This window comes from Esox lucius, chromosome 1 (assembly GCF_011004845.1).
Source record: "Esox lucius isolate fEsoLuc1 chromosome 1, fEsoLuc1.pri, whole genome shotgun sequence".
Classification (NCBI taxonomy): Eukaryota; Metazoa; Chordata; class Actinopteri; order Esociformes; family Esocidae; genus Esox; species Esox lucius.
Window position 1 is genome coordinate 41,430,192 of NC_047569.1, and position 27,110 is coordinate 41,457,301.

Below are 27,110 nucleotides of genomic sequence, written 5' to 3' on the forward strand. Positions count from 1 at the left end.
GAGTTGCATCCAAAGAACACCATACCTACTGTGAAGCATGGGGGTGGAAACATCATGCTTTGGGGCTGTTTTTCTGCAAAGGGACCAGGACGACTGATCTGTGTAAAGGAAAGAATGAATGGGGCCATGTATGGTGAGATTTTGAGTGAAAACCTCCTTCCATCAGCAAGGCCATTGAAGATGAAACATGGCTGGGTCTTTCAGCATGACAATGATCCCAAACACAGCGCCCGAAGGAGTGGCTTCGTAAGAAGCATTTAAAGGTCCTGGAGTGGCCTAGCCAGTCACCAGATCTCAACCCCATAGAAAATCTTTGGAGGGAGTTGAAAGTCTGTGTTGCCCAGCGACAGCCCCAAAACATCACTGCTCTAGAGGAGATCTGCATGGAGGAATGGGCCAAAATTCCAGCAACAGTGTGTGAAAACCTTGTGAAGACTTACAGAAAATGTTTGACCTCTGTCATTGCCAACAAAGGGTATATAACAAAGTATTGAGATGAACCAAATACCAAATACTTACATTTACCAATAAATTCATAAAAAATCCTACAATGTGATTTTCTGGATTTTCTCATAGTTGAAGTGTACCTATGATAAAAATTACAGGCCTCTCATCTTTTTAAGTAGGAGAACTTGCACAATTGGTGGCTGACTAAATACTTTTTTGCCCCACTGTATGTGAGAAGGTAAACTGCCACATTCAACGTTCGTTTACGCCGGTAAATCATTTTATGCTCACTCCATATTCTCCCCACACATATACAAATAAAGGGTGTGCATTGTTCCTTACCCTCCCGCTGATCAAGAAAATGTACTTTTTATAATCATGGCATTTTTACTGTTGGATTTATTGAAATGAAGAAGTTCCGTCAAATTTTAAAAATTTCAGATTAAAAAAAAAAAAATGTGTGCATTGATCCTCACTCTCCCCTGATTAAGAATATGTGTTTTTTTTTTATAATCATGGCATTTTTACTGTTGGAGTTATTGAAATGAAGAAGTTCCGTCAAATTTAGAAAATTCTGATTTTGAAAAAATAAAAGGTGTGTATTCTTCCTCGCCCTCCGCTGATCATGAATATGTACTTTTCATAGTTATTGTATACTTTTTGTAAGAGCTATTGAAACGAGAAATTTGAAGAAGGTGGCTGCATTTGTACACACTTTGAACGTTCCCACAACCAGCACCCGCCGGAGATGCTTCCTTTTCGGTTTTGGCTCTGATACGCAGCGGTTAGTTCTCCGTAGCTCGCTAACTTTATGCTCGGTTAAAATATGGGCTGTGCAACATCGTATAACCTTTTGTAAGCACAATGAGACCAATATTGGATTACATAAATTCTTCGTTAAAGAGCTATTGAGATTTGAAGAACCGAATGTCTGTCGAATGTCCAATCTAAAACTAACTTTTTTACGCGCGTTCATACTGTTTTAGGTCTGTTAGATTAACTAATGATATAATAAAAAAAATCGAGTCTCTCTGTCATCGCAGTTTTGAGTTTTGATGCGTCGTGCGCATAAAGTGAATGAGGGATTATGTGATTCTGTGATTTTTCTTGATTATTCTGTTTGGTACATCGTTATCAAGGACTTAATTCTCCCCACACAGTAGGCCTATAGGTTCCACTGCCATGTTCGCCACTGAGAGCGTCACCACCAAAAGTCAGTCCAGTATTGAGTGGTCAGGCACAGGACGCGTGAACTGCGTCAAGCGCTTTTCAGTCCTCTACTGTCAAGTCCAGAAATCGTGGAGTCTCCAGGCTGTCGGGATCGGTTCTGTGCGCCTCTAATTTTTTGTTCAGGATTTACGAGAAATGACTCACAGAACACTGTATGTATACGAAAATGATTCAACCAAACGACGTGAAACAGAAGGACATTCTCAAAGTAATCATCCAATGATAACTACAGATTCCTGTGCTAACATAACTGCCGGTTGCCAGGGACATTACCAGAGGTAGGTGGCATGTTTGAGGACTTGGAACTTTCTAGATAATGTAATAACAAAATATACAATTCAGAAAATTATGATTGCTGCAGTCTGGTCTGGAGATTTTACTGATTAAAAATATAAACGTAAATATTTGCCATAAAATTATTGTGAGGTTAAATCCTTCAAATTCAGTTTTAGTATAGACTAAACTTGGACAGCTTCTTTGACCTGGGTTTATGATTCACAGAAAGTGTTTTAAAAACAGAATTGAGGTACTCCAAAACACCCAAAGTGGTTCTTCAATCAGAATGTTGTTTTAGGGTTGTTTTAAAGAGTGTTGTGAAAACGCTGTCTCTGGTTTTAGTGAATGCAAAAGCCAGCATTAATACACCAAAACGTGCCTATCATACAGGGTAAATCAGAATCGACATCAGCTGAAAGTACATTTACACATACTCAACTATATACCTGGTGGACAACTCTTAAGGACAGAATCTACACTTTTAGATTGATGCTTTGGAAACAAATGTTCTGGTATTCAGTTAAAAAAACAATGGGTTCAGAGGGGATGTATCAATCTGACAAAACAAAAATGTTGTCCTTTGTGGGAGTGACCTTAGTAAATATTTTTCATTTAAGATTTTAGCCAATCAAAATACTGCAAAGCCTGACTTCAAATAATACTGGATTTATTGAGTTTGAAAATGTAAGCCAACACTTGACCACTATATCCAGTCTAGCTGGAGCCAGCCACTTCCACATTACTCTATATAAGATAAGCTAACAAACTGGTAGCAAACAGCATTAAATACAATGTTTATTCCATAAGCTAGAAACCAGCTGTAGTGACATTATTTGATAATTTTTAATGCATTTTAATGAAGCAGTAACTGGCTTGTTCAGCCCTGAGTAAGTGCATCTGCCCTACAACTACTGTACAACATAGTGTTTGGTGCCTGAGAGCACAAGACACTGGGGGAAGATGACTGGTCAGTAGATGAAGCAAAGTAAGCCATTTCCTGTGAATCATGAACTAAACCCAGAAACTTCTAATTTCACAGGAAGTCTGGTGGATCATGTGGTCAGACCTAGCCTTCATTTGCCATTAAGAACAATTTGAGTAATTCTTTAAAAAAATATATTGGATTGAATGATCTTTAGGGGACACCAATTAAGCCAATTAAGTGATGTAAAGCCTTTTCCAATGTCCAAGCAGACCTGATAAAAAAGAACATGCATTGTGTGGAAACAATAGCCAAAGATGGACATAATAACAAAAACATAAGCAGAACAGAAAATAAGCTACTTGCACTCTTGGTTTTTTGAAAGCAGTGTCCATCTTGTGTTGTTAATGTGGTATCAGCTGGTAGGACAGCAATGGACATCAGAGTATGAGCTGTTACTACATTTTCAACATAAAATGGAGACTCTTTACACTAACAGTGCAAGTAGATTATCTGAACACAACCATCTCTAATAGTCAGCATGCCAGCTGACTGATAAGGTCATCATTACAGAATTTTCTGTCAGTGTTCCATCACAGAAGTGGCAGAAATGTGAAATGTTTTTGTGTGTCTTTGTGGCTTTTTATTCTTCCTTTATCAGCAGTCCAATTGAAATCTTTCATAGTAGACTTTGAATCAAGCCAAGACAAGGTCACTGACTTCAAAAACAAAATGTCCAATCCATTTTTACTGAGGACCAATGTTGTGTATTTTCTGTGTGTTTGATGTGGTTGTCTCACTGTGCTAAAGATGACCTGACTAAGTGTAATTTGCTCTGGAGGGAGAGCATATATTGTAAATAAATAAAATATAAAATCTTGATGTAACGGGTGTGAAATGGCAGTAGTCAGTACTCGCAGAAGGTGCTGGTAGCATTTCACTCAGTTTGGTCACTCAGTTTGGTCACTCGGTCTGACACCTTGAAGTAGTTGCTTCCCTTGGAGGCTGGGGGTGGTGGGTAGAGGTTAGGGTGGGGGGTGGAGGCTGGGGGATGAGTGTGGAGGCTGGGGTGGTGGGTGGAGGCTGGGGGATGAGGGTGGTAGCTGGGGTGGTGGGTAGAAGTAAGGGTGGTGGGTGGAGGCTGGGGGATGAGGGTGGAGGCTGGGGTGGTGGGTGGAGGCTGGGGGATGAGGGTGGAGGCTGGGGTGGTGGGTGGAGGCTGGGGGTGGTGGGTGCAGGCTGGGGGTTGAGGGTGGAGGCTGGGGTGGTGGGTGGAGGCTGGGTTGGTGGGTGGAGGCTGGGGGTTGAGGGTGGAGTCTTAGTAGTGCAAATGGCACAACTAAGACTTCTCAAGCAAAAATATGGACGGACAGAAAATTATAATAAAATCAAGCAACAATATAGATTATAACACTGTACACTAGCAGCAGTTTAAAAAAGAGTACTGTAAACTGGCAGCAATCTGGGTAGTATTATTGATATAGCAGCAATCTGGGTAGTATTATTAATATAGCAGCAATCTGGGTAGTATTATTAATATAACAGCAATCTGGGTAGTATTATAATATAACAGCAATCTGGGTAGAATTATTGATATAGCAGCAATCTGGATAGTATTATTAATATAACAGCAATCTGGGTATTATTATTGATATAGTGGTGAATATTATAGATACATGTGAGCGTAATATGCTTATGAATAGTACATGCAAAGGAATGTTCTAATGCCCATGAAAGTACCTGAAAGGACATCAGAGCATCTGGAAACATTGTGTGATCAGTATGATCATGGATCAGTGTGGCTGGTTGAGGAGCCAATATGGCCTGAGGGCAAACAGTGTTTTAGAGTGTGGATGTGCGTTCTCCGATGCTCCAGTCGCATCAACCAGATGGCAGCAGTGTGAACAGACCATAGCCTGGGTGGCTGTGATCTTTGATGATGTACAGTGCTTTCCTCAGGCATCATGTATAGTAGATGCCTTGCACAGAGTGGAGATGGCAGCTGATGATACCGCAGACTTCACCACCCTCTGGAGAGACTTGTGGTCTGCAGTGGTGCAGCTGTCGTACCAGGCAGTAATTTAGCCTGAGAGGATGCTTCCAATGGTGCATCTTTGATGAACACACAGAGAAACATGAATTCAGAGACTCTCCACATCAGCTCCATTGATGTGTATAGGGGCATGACCCCCCCTCCACCAGTTCCTGAAGCCCACGATCATCTATCTAGTCTTGCAGACGTTGAGAGAGAGGTTGTTGTCCTGGCACCATTTAGCCAGGATCTTTACTTCCTCTCCATAAGTGGTCTCATCTTTGTTGGAGATCTCGGATGGTTGTGTCGTCTGTGAATTTGAGGATGATGTTGGAGCTGTGTGTGGCCAGGCAGTCATGTGTGAACAGGCAGTACAGGAGGGGACTGAGAACACTGCCATGGGGGGCTCCAGTGCTCAGGGTCAGTGTAGAGGAGGTGAGGTTGCTCATTCTCACCACCTGGGGTCTGCCTGTCAGGAAGTCCAGGATCCAGTTGAAGAGGGAGGTGTTGAGTCCCAGGGTCCTGAGCTTAAGAACAAGCTTGGCGGGCACAATAGTGTTGAAGACCTGTAGTCCACAAACAGCATCCTCACGTATGTGCTGCCTTTTTCCAGGTGGGAGAGGACAGAGCGTGTCGTCAGGGCGATGGCATTGTCCGTAGATCTGTTGGGGCGGTGTGCAAATTGAAAGAGGTCCAAGGTGTCAGGAAGGGTGGAGCCAATGTGGGTTCTGACAATCCACTCAAAGCACTTGGTCCCATTTACGTATACAGGTGCTGGTCATGTAATTAGAATATCATCAAAAAGTTGAATATCATCAAAAAATTTCAGTAATTCCATTCAAAATTGAAACTTGTATAATGTATACATTCATTCCACACAGACTGATATATTTCAAGTGTTTATTTCTATTAATTTTTATGATTATAACTGACAACTAATGACAACCCCAAATTCAGTATCTCAGAAAATGTGAATATTGTGAAAAGGTTTAATATTGAAGACACCTGGTGCCACACTCTAATCAGCTAATTAACTCAAAACACCTGCAAAGGCCTTTAAATGGTCTCTCAGTCTAGTTCTGTAGGCAACACAATCATGGGGAAGACTGCTGACTTGACAGCTGTCCAAAAGACGACCATTGACACCTTGCACAAGGAGGGCAAGACACAAAAGGTCATTGCAAAAGAGGCTGGCTATTCACAGAGCTCTGTGTCCAAGCACATTAATAGAGAGGCAAAGGGAAGGAAAAGATGTGGTAGAAACAAGTGTATACAAATATTTTTTTTGTATTGGTCTTAAGTAATATTCTAATTTTCTGAGATACTGAATTTGGGATTTTTTTGTTTTTATTCTATGACATTTCTCAATCATGTCAACTGGCATTACAACATTTCCATTTAAGAAAAATCTGTTAAAAGTATTCAGACTTCCTGCTCATTCCACTTAGTGAGTTCATATTTGTTCATCCTATTGGATACTGCCCCGCTGCAGAAACCCTACCCACAGCCCTGTCATTGTAGACGTCCTGCTCCATCATGGCCTTTAGGACTGTCCTTGTCAGGAAAAACTGAAGTCCTTAATAATGACAAAACGTAAACAGATTGTGTGTCAGTATGCTCAATCCCACAGTCATACAAAGTCTAAACTAGACTACATCGCTGTATCTGTGAGCTTCTTCTGAGGTGGATAATCCCCTGCACTTTAATAATTTTGATGTACAGAAGCGGTTCACGTCTTAATTGGGCCATGCCGGTCATCTCCTGGGTGTTGGCTCAGATGCTTCCTGAAGGGGAGGAACAGCCATCTATCATGAAGCACCATGGGCCCATCTGTCCCTCCGTCTTCCACACGGATGCAGGAGTCATACCTCGTTACCTCAAAACACAATTATCCCAATTACTGAATGGCATTTCTGAATGTAATTATCTCTGAGGGATGGTTCATCTAGTTGGCCTGTGTTTCCACCTAATGTGGTGCTGTGCACTGCTAAGGCTTGGTAAACAATGTATGTCATGACATTAGTGGAACATGAGTTAGCCTTCTCGCTGTATAGGTCATTAACGTTGGCAATTATATTCTTACAATAGCCTGATTACCAATATACTTAGCCTCTCGTAGATGACCACGGCTGGTCAGCCTCACAGGTCCTCAGCGTTTGCTTTCAGTCATCGTTGGTGTAAGAATGAATAGTGGAGAGGAAAGGAAATGAGAGGGGAGGAGAGGAGACAACAGGAAATGAGGGGGTAGAGGAAAGGAAATGGGGGAGGAAGGGAGAGAAGAGTGTTGGGTGTTGAGGAGAGAATAGAAATGGAGAGAAAATGAAAGAGAGCAGAAGAGAGTGGAGAAGAGGAGTGGGCTGGGGGGCGGGGCAGGTTTCTGGTCTAAAGTAGTGGAGTGAATAGGATGCCATCTGTAGTGTTGAGCCAACCCAAGGGGCTGTGTTGTTCACCATGCCACTGACATGTTGATGTTCTCTATCTTTTGGCATATTTACTGAATCAACTGGAATATTTTAAGATGGTCACAACATTCTGATTAAATTAAACATCTTCTAAACATCACTACCTGATTCACAAGAAAAACATGTTAACATGTTAATCAAATGGGTTCAGTATCATATCATCTAGTCATTTTCTCCTGGCAATAATTGGTTGCATGAATCAAAGTTTACATTTTAAAAACCACTAGTACGCACAAACCCATTTTGTTATTACATTTCCTGTCACATTGTTCATATAATATATCTTGCAAACATTTAATTATTAACTGCGTGAAGTATTGCATAGACAGTTTCAAGTTCATAAACTAAACATATCTACCTTCAAATTTATATCTCATGCCTATATTTTGCCAAGCCCCCAATCAAGGTCCCATTTGTTTCACCCAAATAATGAACTATTGTACTGTGCCTCTTCCATTAGTGTATCCCTGTCTCAATGGCCTTGGCAGTTCCTAATCAGGCTTGTGAATTGGCTTTCTTCTGAACAGAGGCATTTAATTATCAGATTTCTTTTTCAGATTGTTGTCTGTACACCCTGAGATCTTGGCTAATAAAGGCACTCTCAAACCCTGTCATAAATCATGACCCCCCCCCACTATGTCTTATCCTATCAGTGATTGGCCTGAAGTGTGGTGGGAATGTCAATTGCTCTGTCTTCAGAGCAGCTTATCAATGATGGATTTATTTTCATTTGAAATCGCGGTGTCCCTGATATCTGCATGTGATTGACCAGGTCGTACAATGAGGAGAGACCGGCGGCGCTGCGGCAGACGCTGGGGAAGTCCCGGAGACTCGGCATGCGGGGGCCCACCTACATGTTCAGCGCCCACTCCGCCAGCCTGTCCCCGACCGAGGAGCGCTTCCTGGACGCCGCAGAGTACGGCAACATCCCTGTGGTCCGCAAGATGCTGGAGGATCTTCCTGATCTCAACTTTAACTGCGTGGACTACATGGGCCAGAATGCATTGCAGCTGGCAGTGGCCAATGAGCACCTGGAAGTGACAGAGCTGTTACTGCAGAAGGACAGCCTGGCCAGGATAGGGGATGCCTTACTGTTGGCCATCAGTAAGGGATACATCAGGATAGTGGAGGCACTACTGAGCCACAGGGCGTTTGCAGACACTCAGAGACTCATCTGTAGTCCCAGTCAGGCCGAGACGCAGGACGACTTCTTCGCCTACGACGAGGACGGCACCCGGTTTTCCAATGACATCACTCCTGTTATCCTGGCTTCTCACTGCCACGAGTACGAGGTAGTTCACATACTCCTGAGGAAAGGTGCTCGCATCACGCGGCCACACAACTACTTCTGTAAGTGCGTCACTTGTTGCTACCACCAGAAGCACGACTCGTTCAGTCACTCCAGGTCCCGCATCAACGCCTACAAAGGTCTGGCGAGCCCGGCCTACCTGTCACTCTCCAGCGAGGACCCTGTCATGGTAGCTTTGGAGCTGAGCAACGAACTGGCTGTTCTGGCTAACATCGAGAAAGAGTTTAAGGTACTGTAATGGCTCGATCCACCAAGGGTGTATGTCAAAGTTGTGTCATTGTATATGAATAAATTAGTTGGGATAGTTTCAGCCACAGATAAAGACGAGGAGTCCAACTATTAGGAGGTTGAGAAAGTTTATGTCTCAGTTTAGTAGTCGAAGATCCTTGTTTCCTACATTTATATCATTTCAATTTAGCAGAGAAAATGAAGGTTAATTTTAATCTCAAAGGTCTTCTGCGAACAAAAATGAAAAAAATGCAAGTTTTAAATTGTATAATTGATCAATACACATTGTACAATCATACCAAGCCATCCATCCATCATCTTCCGCTTATCCGGGGCCGGGTCGCGGGGGCAGCAGTCTAAGCAGGGATGCCCAGACTTCCCTCTCCCCAGACACTTCCTCCAGCTTTTCCGGGGGGACACTGAGGCGTTCCCAGGCCAGCCGGGAGACATATTCCCTCCAGCGTGTCCTAGGTCTTCCCCGGGGTCTCCTCCCGGTGGGACGGGACCGGAACACCTTCCCAGGAAGGCGTTCCGGAGGCATCCGAAATAGATGCCCAAGCCACCTCAGCTGACACCTCTCGATGTGGAGGAGCAGCGGCTCTACTCTGAGCTCCTCCCGGGTGACCGAGCTTCTCACCCTATCTCTAAGGGATCGCCCAGCCACCCTGCGGAGAAAGCGCATTTCGGCCGCCTGTATCCGGGATCTTGTCCTTTCGGTCATGACCCAAAGCTCATGACCATAGGTGAGAGTAGGAACGTAGATTGACCGGTAAATCCAGAGCTTCGCCTTACGGCTCAGCTCTTTCTTCACCACGACAGACCGATACATCGACCGCATTTCTGCAGAAGCTGCACCGATCCGTCTGTCAATCTCCCGTTCCATCCTTCCCTCACTCGTGAACAGGATCCCTAGATACTTAAACTCATCCACTTGAGGCAGGCACTCTCCACCAACCTGAAGTGGGCAAGCCACCCTTTTCCGACTGATGACCATGGCCTCGGATTTGGAAGTACTGATTTTCATCCCCACCGCTTCACACTCGGCTGCAAACCGTCCCAGTGCATGCTGAAGGTCATGGCTTGAAGGGGCCAACACGACAACATCATCCGCAAAGAGCAGAGACGAAATCGTGTGGTCCCCAAACCTGACACCCTCCGGCCCCTGGCTTCGCCTAGAAATTCTGTCCATAAAAATTACGAACAGAACCGGTGACAAAGGGCAGCCCTGCCGGAGTCCAACATGCACTGGGAACAAGTCTGACTTACTGCCGGCAATGCGGACCAAGCTCCTGCTTCGGTCGTACAGGGACCTGACCGCCCTTAGCAAAGGACCCAGGACCCCATATTCCCGAAGCACCCTCCACAGGATGCCGCGAGGGACACAGTCGAATGCCTTCTCCAAATCCACAAAACACATGTGGATTGGTTGGGCAAACTCCCATGAACCCTCCATCACCCTGTAGAGGGTATAGAGCTGGTCCAGTGTTCCACGGCCTGGACGAAAACCACACTGTTCCTCCTGAATCCGAGGTTCTACTATCGGCCAAGCCATATTATGCTAAATTATCAATGTCATCAATGGTAGTTATATCTATTTTCAAAATGAGAAATGGGTTGAGAGATTGAGAGTTATTTTAATGGTCAGCCATGAAAATGTCTAGATGACACAACCAGAATCTCTATAGGACATCAGATTGTCTAGAACTAGATATAGCCTCCCAACATCGGCACATTGAGGCTCCAAATACCTGAGATGGCCGGAGATGCTTTCTTTCTAAAGAATTCCACAATTCACCGTTTTGATGGCAACAACTACAGACCAGTATCCCTTCTGTCTTTCATTGCTAAAACACTTGCTGTCTCAACCAACTGTCATCTCTCTCAGAACAAGTCAGCTTCAAGACCAGGCTCTCAACCAGGAACACACTCCTCTGTAAAAGAGACCATTTGCACAGCCCAAGCTGATGCTCTCTCCTCTTTCTCATCCTTCTACAGTGCCTCTTAACAGTATTCACCCTCCTTGGACCTTTCCTCATTTTGTCGTGATACAACATGTATAAAATGTTTGCTACTAATGAACAAAAAACTGTCCAAAAAGTGAAATCTTTTATCTACAAATTGAAAAAACAATAAAACATTTTCAATGCACTCATGAACCTTTTTGGATAACTTTCTGCCAGCATCTGGACACAGCAATTCTTACCCATTCCTCTTTGCAAAATTACTCAAGCTCTGTCTAGTTGGAAGGGGACCCTTGGGTGAAAAGCAATTTTTTACTTTTTCCACATTCTCTCAATCGGATCCCTGTTGCCTGTGCTGAAAAGCATCCCCATAGCCTGATGCTGCCACCACCATACATGATAGCCTGGGCTAGGTTGGTGAAGGCATGTGTTGGTGAAGGCATGTGTCGGCTAGCCTGTGTTGGGTTGGTGAAGGCATCTGTGGGCTAGTCTGTGTTGGGTTGTTGAAGGCATCTGTGGTCTAGCCTGTGTTGGGTTGGTTAAGGTTTGGTGCTGGGCTGGTCTGGGCTTGGCTGTGGCTGGACTGTTGTGGGCTCTGTGTGGGCGTAAGCTAATATCCAAATGAAACCAATAGTGTCCTGTTTGCTGGCCTGTGAACAGGACAACAAGCCCATCAAATTCTTATATTTTATGTTTTTGTCTTCTTTCCTAATAGAGAAAGAGGAGTGATAGACAGAGCGAGAGAGAATAATACTGGTCATGAATGAACTATAGCTTACAGCTTCCCCTTTTTGTGCTGGAGAGTAAAATGGAATGATGATCTGACTCCATTTTCAGATGATCTGACTCCAGCCTAGTCCCATAAGAGTGCTGGGAACTCTTCAACTAACCCTTAATAGAAAGGATGGCAAAATGATGAAATTATTTCAATAGCGTTATTAAGACCCGTCATTTACGACATGGAATAACCACTGAATCATACGTAGCACAATTCGATTTTTATGCCTAGACCATTCAGAGGCTGAACTATTGAAGCTCTCCCTTTGTCAATATGAGAGTGACCGTAGTGCATTGAATGGATGAAAACATTCACTAATTTAATTATCCCTTTACTCAGTAGAATTTAGTTTAAGGTTTATCAAGTACAGCAGTGAGAGTGATGGTCATGACAGGAGATGTGGTGGAGAGGAAATATGATGGTGGCGCAAGAATGGACTCAGAAAAGCAAGGTCAGAACAGTATTCTGTCATATGTTATGATGATGACGAGATGTCTTTCAACCTGCTGTGCTTCCCAAATATCTCACTATTGCCAATATACAGCACGGCTTTGGAAAATTATTATTTTTGAAAACTTAGGGAGAATCGTTTGTCAAAGAAAGTGCTCTTCCCATGTGTGACACATCTGAGTAAAAATAAGGTAATCTGAAACAAAGCTGTGTTTGTTTTGAATGAATATGTATGAGCACACATACCTGTTGTGACTAGTGTTTAGTGTGTCAGTAACCTTTAACTACGCATGGGCATATTTGTTCCCAAAAACAGTACGTTGGTTACTGTCCTCAACAGATGTCCGTTGGCGTTCTGACTGGTTGGATGGATCTCTGCATATAAACAATTCTTCAACAGATGGTGTTTGTTTCAAAAGATGGTTCTCATTGCCATTTTCCCACAATGCTTTGAGATAATCATATTAACCAGTTGGGATTCAATTGTCTGGAAATGTGCTGACAAACACTGCTTAAGAGGTTCAATGTGAAGCAATTGTATTCACATGTTGTGCTGGCTATAAACTATATGACAGAGGTTTGCTAATGGTAAGGGTTAGGAGGAAATACAGAGCAGCTTCTGGCTATGTCTGATAAAGGTTATCGTATTTCTGCCAGGCATTATAAAGTGTGGTATAATCAGCTGTAAGCTGTGGTTGCACTTTATTTTAGTGTTCTTTCATTTCAACACCTTCTTTCATTAAATGTTTATTTCTTCGATTGCAGAATGACTACAAGAAACTGTCCATGCAGTGTAAAGACTTTGTGGTAGGGCTGCTGGACCTGTGTCGAAACACAGAGGAGGTGGAGGCCATCTTAAATGGGGACATTGATGCTTCTAAGAACTACGAGCCATCGGATGGTCAAAATCTCATCAGGTTAAAGCTCGCAATAAAGTATGAACTGAAAAAGGTGAGGCGAAAAGTATATAACAGAACTACAATTGTGATGACTTGACCCATGATGTCTTTATGAGCCGTGATGCAATCGGGCACAAAAGCAATTGCTGCCAAGTTAAGGCAGGGTTGAGCCTGGGGTTTCTGTCCTATCAAACTCCTATGAAATGTATCCTTCATAGAAAACAGGGTGGGTTGATTCAAGGAGCTGATTGACTGAAAGTTGTTCTGTATGGGATTACAGTTATGAAATCACATGAGTCTTTACTGTTCTAATTGCTTTGGTTAACGGTTTGTAACAGCGATAAGGCATCTTGTGGTTTGTGATACACTGTCACTACTCCACAGCTGCTGCATCCAGGAACTCTGCAGTGTGTTGTGCCTAAGAGCATTTTTTTTGCTGTGGTATGTTGGCCACGTAATGGCTCATTACTTAAATGTATGATGGAAAGAACCACTATCCTCTCCACAAACTCTCCTTGTCTTTAACCAATTAATCACGTTCCGCCTGTAATTCTTCTGTGTTAGTTTGTGGCCCATCCTAACTGCCAGCAGCAGCTCATGTCCATCTGGTACCAGAACCTGGCTTGGTTAAGACAGCAGACAAGTGCTGTCAAGTCGCTGGTCGTTCTGGGCGTAGCAGTGGGGCTGCCGTTCCTAGCCCTGTTGTACTGGATAGCCCCATCCAGCAAGGTAATGACCATTAATATATGAATTGGTAATGACCATTAAGGCAATGACCGTTAATATATGAATTGGTAATGACCATTAAGGTAATGACCGTTAATATGGTTATTAGGAATCAAAAGGTCAGACTGGGGCATTTTTCTAAATGTGTTTTAACGTGTGTGTTTCCTGGGTGAGTGTGTACATTTGAAATGGAAAACATTTGTGGTGCGTCTTAGCCCTTCGGGCATGTTGACACCCATATCGCCCCTCGTTAACCCACGTGTCACCCTGGTTCCGTCTCCTCAGCTGGGGAAGATAATGCGCGGGCCGTTCCTGAAGTTTGTGGCTCACGCTGCATCGTTTTCCATCTTCCTGGGTCTGCTGGTGTTGAATGCAGCGGATCGCTTTGTGGGGACCAGTCTGCTCCCCAACATGACCGTTCAGGACTACCCCACCCAGCTGTTCAGGATGAAGACCACCCCCTTCACCTGGATGGAGATACTCATCATCGCCTGGGTCATAGGTCATTCACGAAACTTACCTGTAGCCATATAGCTCTTCTATGTATAACAGGCGTGTATCGATTGTCATGGAAAATATTCTCTTCATAGGTACACACACACATTTGTTTTTCTAGAAATCGATATTATCTATCCCCTAGCCCTAACCCTAACGCTAACCTTAACCTCACTAACCTATCCAATGTTCCTAAAATTAACTTAGCCACAACACCTAAACCTAAGCCTCAAGTCCGTATCGCATTCAAACAACTGACTCTAAAAACATATACATACCACATTGCCCTAACCCCTAACACTGACTAAAATGCAAATGTCCTAATTTCACTATATTGTCCTTGTACAATTACTGCATTATAAATATTGCAAAACACACATGCATGTATGCTCATAGATCAGTAATTTGATAATATTTACTAATTTACTACGTCTGGCGATGACAAATTATCAAGTCATGGCTTGAACCTCCAATTTAAATAATCAGATTGTTTGGGGGCAATAATGGCAAAATAACATCGTGTTCAACAGCTGGCAAATGGTTCAACTCAATAACAATTTTGGTAATCTGCTGGTATCTGTCTGAAGTCAATCGAAGGCAATTGTAAAATCTCCCCAAGCTACACATCCCAAGCCTTTCTCAGAGAGCACTGTTGAAGAGTACTTGACGAATTGGTTAATAACCTCTGTTTTTCTGTTAAGGCCTGAGGACCTACAGAACAACTGATCAATGCTTGATCTGATTAACACACTTGTCAAATGAAATGTCCCATGGAGGGTTCAGTTGAACCCTCATTCACATCTCTCTCAGTGATTGTTATCTGCCCTAAACAGAATGTCAATGAGGACGTTATAGTGTTAAAATACAGATAACAAGCATGTGCGGGAAAATATACATTGGGAAGATGGATAATCTGGCAAATGGCTTCTAATCTCAATTGTTCACTACATTAACCTGCCTGTTCCCTGTCATCCATCTTTGTGTCTAAATCCCATAATATTCAAGCCGGGTTCCCACACTGTTGTACTTAAATAGCCCTGTAGCAGGGGGCCAAGGTCAGGGGTCAAGGACAGGACACTGTGAACTAGAAGAGTTCGTAACACTGTAATGAATGTGACATCTGGGACAATGGGAACATAATGCTTTAAACACTTCAACATATGGAACATTAATGAATGAGCAAGCTGATTAGGTATTCCTCTCATACCTTTCCATGTGGATTATGTTGATGGGTCTCGGCGATGGTGATTTGTTTTTCTATTTGCTGGAAGTGATTTTGAGGCAATGTCACTCTTTAATGTTCCCTGGCTTCCAAACGCTGTGGCATTTGATGAGGGGGTAGAGTGGACCTGTAGGCGAAACCTACCAGAAGACAAACTACATCTGTCAGTGTTGATGGGCTCTGAGGTGATAGTCATGTCTCTGTTCTGTTTTATTACTTATCTTTGCCCTGTAATACTCACTGAGTAACTCACAAGCCCTCTTCAGGGATGGACATGAAATCCGACAGTTATTTCAAAGACTTAACAGGCCTGTATCGTACCCCAGGCAACCACACCGGATCTTGAAAAAATTTAATTAAAAAATTTATGTAAATGCCCCGATAATTGAACAAATAATTGTCTTTAAATGTGAAGAAATATAAGCTACCAATAGACCGGGCCCATTTGTCATTTGCCTGAAATTTACTATGGCCATTCTGCCTCTGGTTTTCTCTGTCAGTAGCCGACTCTCTTCTGTTTTTACTAGCTTTTTTTTCCTCAGCTAATCCCACCCCATTCTGTGTTTTTATCACAGAACTGACCTTTGATTTTATGGCGATATGATGTTCCAAATGTTGTCTACACATACATGGACCACATTTGTCACAGATGTTTTATTATCTGATGGAAAAAGTAATGTTTGCATGTGTCCCAAATGGCCTCCTAGGACACCAGGGCATCATTTGGGCTTCAGACACTGTCATTCTGAGAAGTTTTTGTGTTTTCTCTCTTCCAGGGATGATCTGGGCCGAGTGTAAAGAGATTTGGTCCCAGGGGCTTCGGGAATATCTGTTGGAACCCTGGAACCTACTAGATTTTGGAATGCTCTGCTTATTTGTGACATCGTTCATTACTAGATTTATGGCCTTCTGGCATGCCTACTTAGCCCAGAGCTACATTGACAAGCACTACACCGACCTGTCCAACATAACCCTGGCCCCTGAAATAGAGTACTACAGGCGAGGTTGGTATAGACAGAAAGTTAACCTTCATTTCGTTAAAAAAAACATACATACACTACTGTTCAAAAGTTTGGGGTCTCTTTGAAATGTCTTTGTTTTCACTTATGCCACCAGGTTATTGTAAGGTTTTTATTTTTCATTTTTCCCCCTTGAAGATTTCAGTTTGTTTTTCAATTGTTCACATTATAGGTCACATTAAAAGTGGAAGAAGGTCTGATATGATTTATCTTTGTCTCATTCTTTTACATCACAAGAACCTGGCATTTTAACAGGGGTGTGTAGACTTGTTACATCCTCTGTATATTTTAAATGTCTGAAGATGTGCTGTGAAAGCAGATACACAATTAGGTGACATCATGTGTAATATAAATGTGGACACACATCACCCAGAATGCTAATCAGTGGAAATGTGTGTTCACTGAAGGTCATTTCTTAAGGAGTTGTTTAAAGTGCCCTGGCATCGCTCCTAATATTCAGGGAATTATTATGCAAACATCTCAATACAAAGCTCTGAATAAAACAAATCATGAGTAAATCAAATTTGCCAAGTTGAAAATGGATGTAAGAACTGCGATGGTATATAGATTGCAGACTGTGATCCAATCCAGAGATTCAGGAAGATGTTTTATTGGCAATGGAATGTGTCTTCTGAGTGATACAGCAGTGTTACAGTTGGATTCATGCATCCTATTCTAACTAGTTCCTTTCCTTCCCTCCTTCCCTCGCTCTCCCCCGACCCCCCTGCCACCCCCCTGACCTCACCCTCCCTGCCTTGCAGCTCGTATCAACTGGGTGCCCTCTGACCCCCAGCTCATCTCCGAGGGTCTGTATGCCATCGCTGTGGTACTGAGCTTCTCCCGAATCGCCTACATCCTGCCGGCCAACGAGAGCTTTGGGCCCCTGCAAATATCACTCGGTCGGACAGTGAAGGACATCTTTAAGTTCATGGTCATCTTCATCATGGTTTTCGTGGCCTTCATGTTTGGGATGTTCAACCTCTACTCGTACTATCTTGGTGCCAAGCAGAACAATGCCTTCACCACGTGAGTCTGTAAACTTGGATACAATGACAGGGATTATGAATATGATTTACATTTCAGTGTTTCTAATGTGTTTTTTTGGAAACAAAAATACATGAATAAGTTAATGTTAGAGGTTATAGAGTTGTTCTCAAAAGTTTGCATACCCTTGGAGAATTGTCAATATATGTACCACCATGTACAAACATGGCAACAAAGAAAAAAATTAACGGACCCCTGTTCAAAAGTCTGCATATCCTTAGTTCTTAATACTGTGTATTGCCCCCTTTAGCATCAATGACAGCATGCAGTATTTTGTAATAGTTGTCTATGAGGCCCCGAATTCTTGCTGGTGGTAAAGCTGCCCATTCGTCTTGGCAAAATGCCTCCAGGTCACACAAAGTCTTTGGTCGTCTTGCATGAACCGCACGTTTGAGATCTTCCCAGAGTGGCTCAATGATATTAAGGTCAGGAGACTGTGATGGCCACTCCAGAACCTTGACCTTTTTCTGCTGGAACCACTGGAGGTTCAACTTGGCCTTGTGCTTAAGGTCGTTTTTGTGCTGGAAAGTCCAAGAGCGTCCCATGTGCTGCTTTCATGCAGAAGAATGCAAATTGTCTGCCAGTATTTTCTGATAACAATCTGCATTCATCTTGCCATCAATTTTCAAAATCTTTCCCATGCCTTTAGAGCTCACACACCCCCAAAACATCAGTGAGCCACCACCATGCTTCACAGTGGGGATGGTATTCTTTTCACTATAGGCCTTGTTGACCCATCTTCAAACATAGCGTTTATGCTTGTGACCATAAAGCTCTATTTTGGTCTCGTCAATCCAAATTACAGTGTGCCAGAAGCTGTGAGGCGTGTCAAGGTGTTGTTGGGCATATTGTAACCAGGTTTTTTTGTGGTAAAGGCTTCCTTCCGGCAACTCAGCCATGCAGCTCATTTTTGTTCAAGTATCATTGTATATCAACCACACACCGTCTTTTTCCAGAGCAGCCTGTATTTCTCCCGAGGTTACCTGTGGGTCTTTGTATCCTGAACAATTCTGGCAGTTTTGGCTAAAATGTTTCTTGATCTACCTGACCTAATTGCAATTTAAAAAGCCACAGGTGTGGGTTAGGATTGGGTGTGGGTAATTCACCTTTAATTGCCATGTTCACCTGTGTGTGTGTCACCTTGTGTGTCTGTAACAAGGCCAAACATTCAAGGATATGTAAACTTTTGATCACAGCCATTTAGGTGATTTCTGTTATCATTTTGATTTAAAAAGGAGCCAAACAACTATGTGATAATAAATGGCTTCATATGATCACTATCCTTAAATAAAATACATTTTCTCATTTTCTTTTTTTGCATGATATGCATGATAACAAAATTTCACAATATCTGCCAGGGTGTGCAAATTTATGAGCACAACTGTATAGATATTTACACAGTTATTCAAACGCAGAGGTGTGGTAAGCCAACATGAAATACAGACCTAATCTGAAGTGGATCTTAAAATCTCCTGTGGAAGAAATTGATGGTGTAATAACGCAAATAGATGGTTTTCTATTTTTTTCACAAGGTTTCATGGTGATTAAGACTAATACCATTTCAGTCAATAATGGTTTCAAGGCTGGTTTCTGGAACCTTATTATTATGTTATTTTGGAATAAATACAACTTTCTCTATGCTAGTTTTCTCGATAGAAATATTGTCAACATTGCCTTCTCAGTAATTCTGTTTTATCTAACTCTCAATTAAAACACACAGCCTCGACTGAGAACAGTCAATACTATTTCAGAATGTTATTGTGAGGACAAAGTGCTCACTGAAGGAGTACATAATAGAACTGATGTTTCTTTCCATCGTTAGTGTGGAGGAAAGCTTCAAGACGTTATTCTGGGCCATATTCGGCCTGTCTGAAGTAAGGTCGGTGGTGATCAACAATGACCACAAGTTCATAGAGAACATTGGATATGTCCTGTATGGTGTGTACAATGTCACCATGGTGATCGTCCTCCTTAACATGCTCATCGCCATGATCAACAGCTCCTTCCAGGAAATAGAGGTACTTCTTATCACTCATTTCAGTCCTTTTTGGTTTTATACAACACATTTCAGGATAAAATGTAAGGAATACGATGAACTAGTTTTGAACGACCAAGCAACGATAAGCCCCACCAAGGAGGCAGGTGTTAATAAATATCGCAGCAGATGTGTTGATTTATAATAAATGTCTTCAATCGTCAAATATAACAGATAATAACAATGCTTAATTATCATTAAGGACACAATAATTAATGTTTGAAAACAGATGAAGGTGTTATGTTTTTACCTAGACTGGGTTAATATGACTCTATGGTGAAGCGGCCATTATGGCCATCTACGGCCTTCATCTGCATGCTTGCCTGTTTTAATGGGTGTTCCATCAGATAACATGGAATGCAAACCCCCCCCTTCCATTCCCACAGAGCTCCTTTAGGCTGCGACGGGTCATCAACTATTAGTGATAAGAGGCCGAACGAGGCTGCGTTCCAAATGGACTTGTGTTCCCTTCACCGAGCACTGCAGTGGGCTCTGATCAGACGTAGTCCACTACATAGGGCTAGGGTGTCATTTAATCCTCTGCCTTCCTGCTAAGATGCCTTGACAGCTGATCCTCTCTTTGGGGAGGTTGCAGTGTTAATATCTCCTAGTGGGCCCGTCCCAAATGGTTCCCTATTACCTATAGAGAATCCTATGGGCCCGGGTCAGATGTAGTGTACCATTTGGGTTGCCGGCCTTGGCTGGCATTAGCAGTCCTTCCATCACTGTTGCTCTCCCCCACTCAAACCATTCAGAGTTTCCCTGCTGGACAGATATTATGGATGTATAGGTTTCTCTTTGAAAGATGTATGCTTAAAATAACGTTGATGAACGGACTGTTGATGAATAAAAGTTGATCAATTCTCACCTGATAATTTCTCCTCTTCTCTCCTGTTCCATTCTCTCCTGATAATTTCTCCTCTTCTCTCCTGTTCCATTCTCTCCTCATTATTTCTCCTCTTCTCTCCTGTTCCATTCTCTCCTCTCCCTCCCTCCACTTGTTTCTTCTGTTAGGATGATGCCGATGTAGAGTGGAAGTTTGCCAGGGCCAAGCTGTGGTTCTCCTACTTTGAGGAAGGTGGAACTTTGCCAGTTCCCTTTAACCTGGTTCCTAGTCCCAAGTCCATCATCTCCCTGGTGAAGGTGCTCAGAGACCTCCTGCTCTCTCTGAGCGGTCACAAGAGCCCTCACAAGGAGGATACAGAGGTCAATAAGGTGACATATTTTCACCATTACTGACTAAAACGGGTTCACTAAACTATAAACACTAAACAATTTTGCTAAATGAATCATTCAGCCATAAGCATTATTCACATTTTCACACAAACCTCTATTCACACTCAACTCTCCTTGAAAAGCACTATTGTCACCATGTTGTCAGGTAGCAAAACATTGTCATTCCGTAAACAAAACTCAAATAATCTCACTTCCAACACTCTCAACATACAGTTATCAAAGTGTAAAGATTAACAAACGTAATTAGTCAAACAAGCATTCAGGACGTTGGCGTCAATAAAAAAGAGCCATTTCAACTCACCTTTGTTTTGGTAGAGAAGGACGAGGAATGAGAGGAGGAATGAGACGAGGAATGAGACGAGGAATGAGAGGAGGCATAGAGGACGTAGAACAATGATCTCTAATGACATTTGTGTCACTGTATTTGACTGCGTTCTTGTACGAGCTGTGACAGAGTGGGAGCCTGGGTTTACAGTACAGATTAGCCTTGGCCCTTTCAAGACCACATCAACTGTCCACTTAGAATCCACAAATAAATGGCTCCCCCACAGGAATAAATGGAGAACGCTTATGGAATTATTTTCCCGCTCTCTCTCTGTCTTACTGACAGTCTGTAGAAGCAGGAACCCAAGGATGTGATTGTCTACACATCAACAGAATCATTCAGAGTATACAGTGGTTTCTGAACTTGTTTTACTTGTCTTGGGCTAAACATTGTTACCTATATTGGAGAAAGAGTTTTGTTGTACAGCGACCTCTAGTGTCTTTTTTTTGTCAGTGAAACTTCATTTTCAGTGCTTACAGTGTGATGAATCACACATTTTATAAATTTTTGTATTTGAATAACAGCTTGATCATCTTAATCATTCAACCATCGGAGGCTCTGCTAGTCGACATCAGGTATGAGACGACACTTCACTTCATGATTACAACTTTGTGATTTGGGAATCAGTTCATCTTTCTGAGTTCTGTATGTTTAATCATAACACAGCATACCCAGCTTACTCTGATTTTGGAAGAACAAGAAATACCTACAATGACCATGTTTTCCAGTCATATTTTTTCTGTTTTCAACTTGACAGAAGATAATGAAACGCCTCATCAAGAGATATGTGATCAAATCTCAGATTGATAAAGACAGTGATGAAGTGAATGAAGGTATGATTTAACTGCCTGTGTTTTCCTCTCCATGTTGTGTCCATGTAAGGCCAGAGAGGGTGTGATGTAATGACTGGGGGCATTTCTCACTCACAACACACCACAGGTCTTTCATTTGAAGCCCTGCATGTTAAACCCTCAACTGAGTGGACATTGGATAAGTTCATTCTATAACTGCACACCAACGGGCTTGTTCTGTGTAATCTGAAAACGAATGCGTCATACACTGAGACGACTTCGTCCTCTTGGCTCCCCAGGTGAGCTGAAGGAGATCAAGCAGGACATCTCTAGCTTACGCTACGAGCTCCTGGAGGAGAAGAACCACAACATGGAGGAGCTAGCGGAGCTCATCCGGAGCTTGGGGGCGAAGGCATCTGCTGAGCACTGACACCAGGTCAGATCTGGGTACCCTATATACAGTTCTGTACCACCTGAGAAAATAGTTTAATTGTGTCAATTTGTTTATATAAAAAACATTTTATAACATTGAAGTAAACACAAAGAAACATTGTTAAAAGTGAACAAAAAGGATTGTGTTTTTAAAACAGGTCAGTAGTATGTGTTGCCTATCTTAAAATGAAAAATTTAAGAAATTTGCTTTGGTAGACTGGTGTAATTTTGTCAAGATGTCTTTTGGTAAAATGCTTCCAAGCTTTCTTGCAGGATTTGACATAACTTTGCCTACTATTTTTTCATGCCCGAGTGATCTTACACAAGTTCAGTCATGCTGACATCTGGGCTCTGAGGTGGCAAATCTGATACTATGAGTGTTTCATGCTTCAGACTTCTGCTCCAAGTCATTATCATGCTGAAAGATAATATTTTTGCCTATCAGCAAAGATGGCCATTTCTTATAAGACTTTGAGGTGTATACCAGTGAATGTTCAACACATTTCTTCACAAGCAGAACGTTTTTGGGGTCTTCCACTACATTTCCTATCAACCAGTTTCTTAAAATTTCTTGATGACATTTCTCAAACAATATCAATTACCTTATGATCTATAGTGATAGTTCTTTTTATTGTTTTTAGTACTGAGTTTTTATGAGCAGCACTTACTGCTAAGATAAATAAATACTTATTGTTCTGATAAATAGCTTCATATATTGTTCTCAGCTTTAAGAATTTTGCTAAGCACTGTTCATATACACTCACCTAAAGGATTATTAGGAACACCTGTTCAATTTCTCATTAATGCAATTATCTAACCAACCAATCACATGGCAATTGCTTCAATGCATTTAGGGGTGTGGTCCTGGTCAAGACAATCTCCTGAACTCCAAACTGAATGTCAGAATGGGAAAGAAAGGTGATTTAAGCAATTTTGAGCGTGGCATGGTTGTTGGTGCCAGACGGGCCGGTCTGAGTATTTCACAATCTGCTCAGTTACTGGGATTTTCACGCACAACCATTTCTAGGGTTTACAAAGAATGGTGTGAAAAGGGAAAAACATCCAGTATGCAGCAGTCCTGTGGGCGAAAATGCCTTGTTGATGCTAGAGGTCAGAGGAGAATGGGCCGACTGATTCAAGCTGATTGAAGAGCAACTTTGACTGAAATAACCACTTGTTACACCCGAGGTATGCAGCAAAGCATTTTGAAGCCACAACACGCACAACCTTGAGGCGGATGGGCTACAACAGCAGAAGACCCCACCGAGTACCACTCATCTCCACTACAAATAGGAAAAAGAGGCTACAATTTGCACAAGCTCACCAACATTGGACAGTTGAAGATTGGAAGAATGTTGCCAGGTCTGATGAGTCTCGATTTCTGTTGAGACATTCAGATGGTAGAGTCAGAATTTGGCGTAAACAGAATGAGAACATGGATCCATCATGCCTTGTTACCACTGTGCAGGCTGGTGGTGGTGTAATGGTGTGGGGGATGTTTTCTTGGCACACTTTAGGCCCCTTAGTGCCAATTGGGCATTGTTTAAATGCCACGGCCTACCTGAGCATTGTTTCTGACCATGTCCATCCCTTTATAACTACCATGTACCATCCTCTGATGGCTACTTCCAGCAGGATAATGCACCATGTCACAAAGCTCGAATCATTTCAAATTGGTTTCTTGAACATGACAATGAGTTCACTGTACTGAAATGGCCCCCACAGTCACCAGATCTCAACCCAATAGAGCATCTTTGGGATGTGGTGGAACGGGAGCTTCGTGCCCTGGATGTGCATCCCACAAATCTCCATCAATTGCAAGATCCTATCAATATGGGCCAACATTTCTAAAGAATGCTTTCAGCACCTTGTTGAATCAATGCCACGTAGAATTAAGGCAGTTCTGAAGGCGAAAGGGGGTCAAACACAGTATTAGTATGGTGTTCCTAATAATCATTTAGGTGAGTGTATATAGTTTATGGATTTGGTTGGATATAATGGGAGTGATCTGATCATGATACCCCCCAACTAAGGTCAAGAGTCACCGTATTATTTGGATCTTTTCTTATTTGATGTCTAGTTGATGACTCAGGTCTGTCCACAAAATATACAAATATCCTAACCCCACCTGCTAGCCCCAACCCCACCTGCTAGCCCCAACCCCACCTGCTAGCCCCAAACCCACCTGCTAGCCCCAACCCCACCTGCTAGCCCCAACCCCACCTGCTAGCCCCAACCCCACCTGCTAGCCCCAACCCCAGCTGCTAGCCAGAATCCACCTGCTTGTCTCAACCACCCCTGCTAGTCCCAATTCCACCGGCTTTTCCCAACCCCACCTTCTAGTTCCAACCCCACCTTCTAGTTCCAACCCCACCTTCTAGTCCCAATCCCACCTGCTTGTCCAAACCCCGCCTGCTAGCCCAAAAGCTAAAGGATATATATTCAAACCATACACATGACTGAATGGGTGATGAGCTAATTGATGAATAGAAAACAGCTCGTAATACTAAGCACAGAAGCCACGCCTGGGTCAGTTATGTCACCTTTTCTGTGTATTCTTCACACTGTTGAGTTCTCCCACAGTCACACTTTCAATAGAGCCAGCTGCATTTCTGCTTACAGGGAAATGTGTAGATGTGAAATGGTTAGAAATGTAGGCCAGTTATTTGGACCTAAATGTACTGAAAACAAGTATTTTTATGAGGATTCTTAACTGAATTCATGTGAATGGTGAAGAGCTTAGAACCATAGGAGTAAGAGTGTTTTAGAACCTGTGACAGAATGCTTGGGATGTTCTCTGCCGTGGCCAGTGAGATTATATGGTGCTGTTGTGTGCTAAAGAAGAACATATGGAGGATATTGAAAACATTGACAAAATCACAAAGGAAACGAGCCTCATTGCAGTATATTTTCATACTATAGCGGCAAGCTAACCTGTACATGAAGATGGACAATGCCACACATCCACATCACAGTAATCCAACGCAGAAGAGAAGCAGCTTCTGTTACAGGTGCAGCCTAATCCAACGCAGCAGAGAAGCAGCTTCTGTTGCAGGTGCAGCCTAATCCAACGCAGCAGAGAAGCAGCTTCTGTTGCAGGTGCAGCCTGCCCTGAAGCTCCACCCAGAGGGTCAGATGGCCGTTTCCACCCACACCCGCAGTGCGTCACTCAGGATAATGGTGTTTGCTGAATGACTAAAATGTACAATAAAATGTGAAATTTAGTGATTCATTTAAGTGAAAGGCTTTTTCTTTTTTGTATGTCTGGTGTTAAAACACTTGTCTTTCCACAGGGATGAACAGCAGAATCTCTTATCTTTTTAAATGAGTCTATCTTCCTTGTGCTAGTATGTTAATAGGCGTTTCTAAGACTTCTTTTATTGACAATAAATGATTTCCCAACTCAGGATCAATGAAGTACCTTTCTAATCTCTCCTGTAACCCCCCCCCTTCAGGTTCTAAGCCTCAGGCCTCCTGTGTTCCCCAGAGGAGGGGGGTTAGATGACACTTTAGTCCAACAAAAACACACTGAGATCTGTACTGAAATTTATAAGAACGAACATTTTGAATGAAAAGGTTTCTGAAGTTACTTCCACTGGGCTCATGGTGGCACTGCTGTGATTCATCCAGCAGCAGATGTCTCACCCAACGCCCGTTCTTCAGCCCATCTAGTCACTTTGGACAGTGGGAAAAGATTCATAGTTGTATTTCCTTTGCAGCTAATCAAATTCCTGGGCAAAGAAACAAAATAACACATCCGACATGCTGAAACCCAAAATATTTCTGTGTCTGGTGATCTCATTAAGACCAACATCCTGGGCGCCTTCTCTCTATACCTCCCGGATTATCAGTCATCAAACATGTTAACTTTTAAAATGGTTATAATCAGCAAACACATATTTGACATATTCTTTTCCCACATCCCATGATGCTTTGCAGTTATATCTGTCTGACACATCACAAAACACCCTGACCTGCTCCCCTCTCTGTCTTTCACACACACTCATCCTGCATTCACTCCCAGGCTCCAGGTGACTGGTGACTGGAGGCCACCTACAACGTTCCATTTTCTCAGCTGCCTGAATGTTAACAAGCCTTGTCCAAGCCAGAACAGTTTATAGGAAAGGATTCTTATTCAAAAGTTATCTATCTGGATTTCACTTATGTTACTTATTTGGATAGTACTTCTCTTAGGACGTGCATTTGTCTTTCTCTACCAGTACTGACTTTACTGATTACGATTTTACGTGTAGTGATCTGGACTGTGATATGTGTAGTGATCTGGACTCTGATATGTGTAGTGATCTGGACTGTGAAATGTGTAGTGATCTAGACTGTGATATGTGTAGTGATCTGGACTCTGATATGTGTAGTGATCTGGACTGTGATATGTGTAGTGATCTGGACTGTGATATGTGTAGTGATCTGGACTGTGATATGTGTAGTGATCTGGACTGTGATATGTGTAGTGATCTGGACTGTGATATGAGGCTGTTCCACCATGCTTAACTGACTAACTGATCTATTAAATAACTGACATGTCAAATGAAATATAAAAGTCTTCAGTTAGCTACATCTGCTAAAAGAGAAGAATGACAACATAAAAAAATAAAGATGTATCTCACACCAAAACAAACATGAACAAGTTTGATATGAGAACATATTCATTAACAGTTCTTGCCATGAATATCAGGTTTGATGTGACGCAGTGTTGGCCTGGTGATCGGACCAAGCAGATATGTCCACGGCTTGTGAGTCCATCACAAACTCCAAAGTCATCGATAATATTTC

The 27,110-nt window shown here is 42.6% G+C and overlaps 1 protein-coding gene across 4 annotated transcripts; it reads left to right on the forward strand.

The window, feature by feature from the left end:
• Window positions 1-1,203: 1,203 nt before the first annotated feature.
• On the forward strand, window positions 1,204-26,097 carry trpc6b (transient receptor potential cation channel, subfamily C, member 6b). Of its 4 annotated transcripts, XR_002197751.2 has the most exons (15): window positions 1,204-1,955; window positions 8,142-8,907; window positions 12,861-13,046; window positions 13,379-13,435; window positions 13,559-13,723; window positions 14,006-14,222; window positions 16,214-16,441; window positions 17,218-17,482; window positions 19,323-19,518; window positions 20,550-20,750; window positions 21,621-21,671; window positions 21,854-21,929; window positions 22,187-22,323; window positions 25,242-25,330; window positions 25,375-26,097. XR_002197751.2 is itself a non-coding variant. In XM_020053084.2 (14 exons), exons 1-13 carry the CDS (start codon window positions 1,813-1,815, stop codon window positions 22,315-22,317), a joined length of 2,682 nt encoding a protein of 893 aa, XP_019908643.1. In that variant the 5' UTR covers window positions 1,204-1,812; the 3' UTR covers window positions 22,318-22,323; window positions 25,242-25,368. The 4 variants fall into 4 exon arrangements, 1 of the variants encoding a protein (XP_019908643.1); XR_004576043.1 differs by lacking the exon at window positions 13,379-13,435; XR_004576044.1 differs by lacking the exon at window positions 13,379-13,435 and having other exon boundaries at window positions 20,550-20,741.
• The last annotated feature ends 1,013 nt before the right edge of the window (window positions 26,098-27,110 follow it).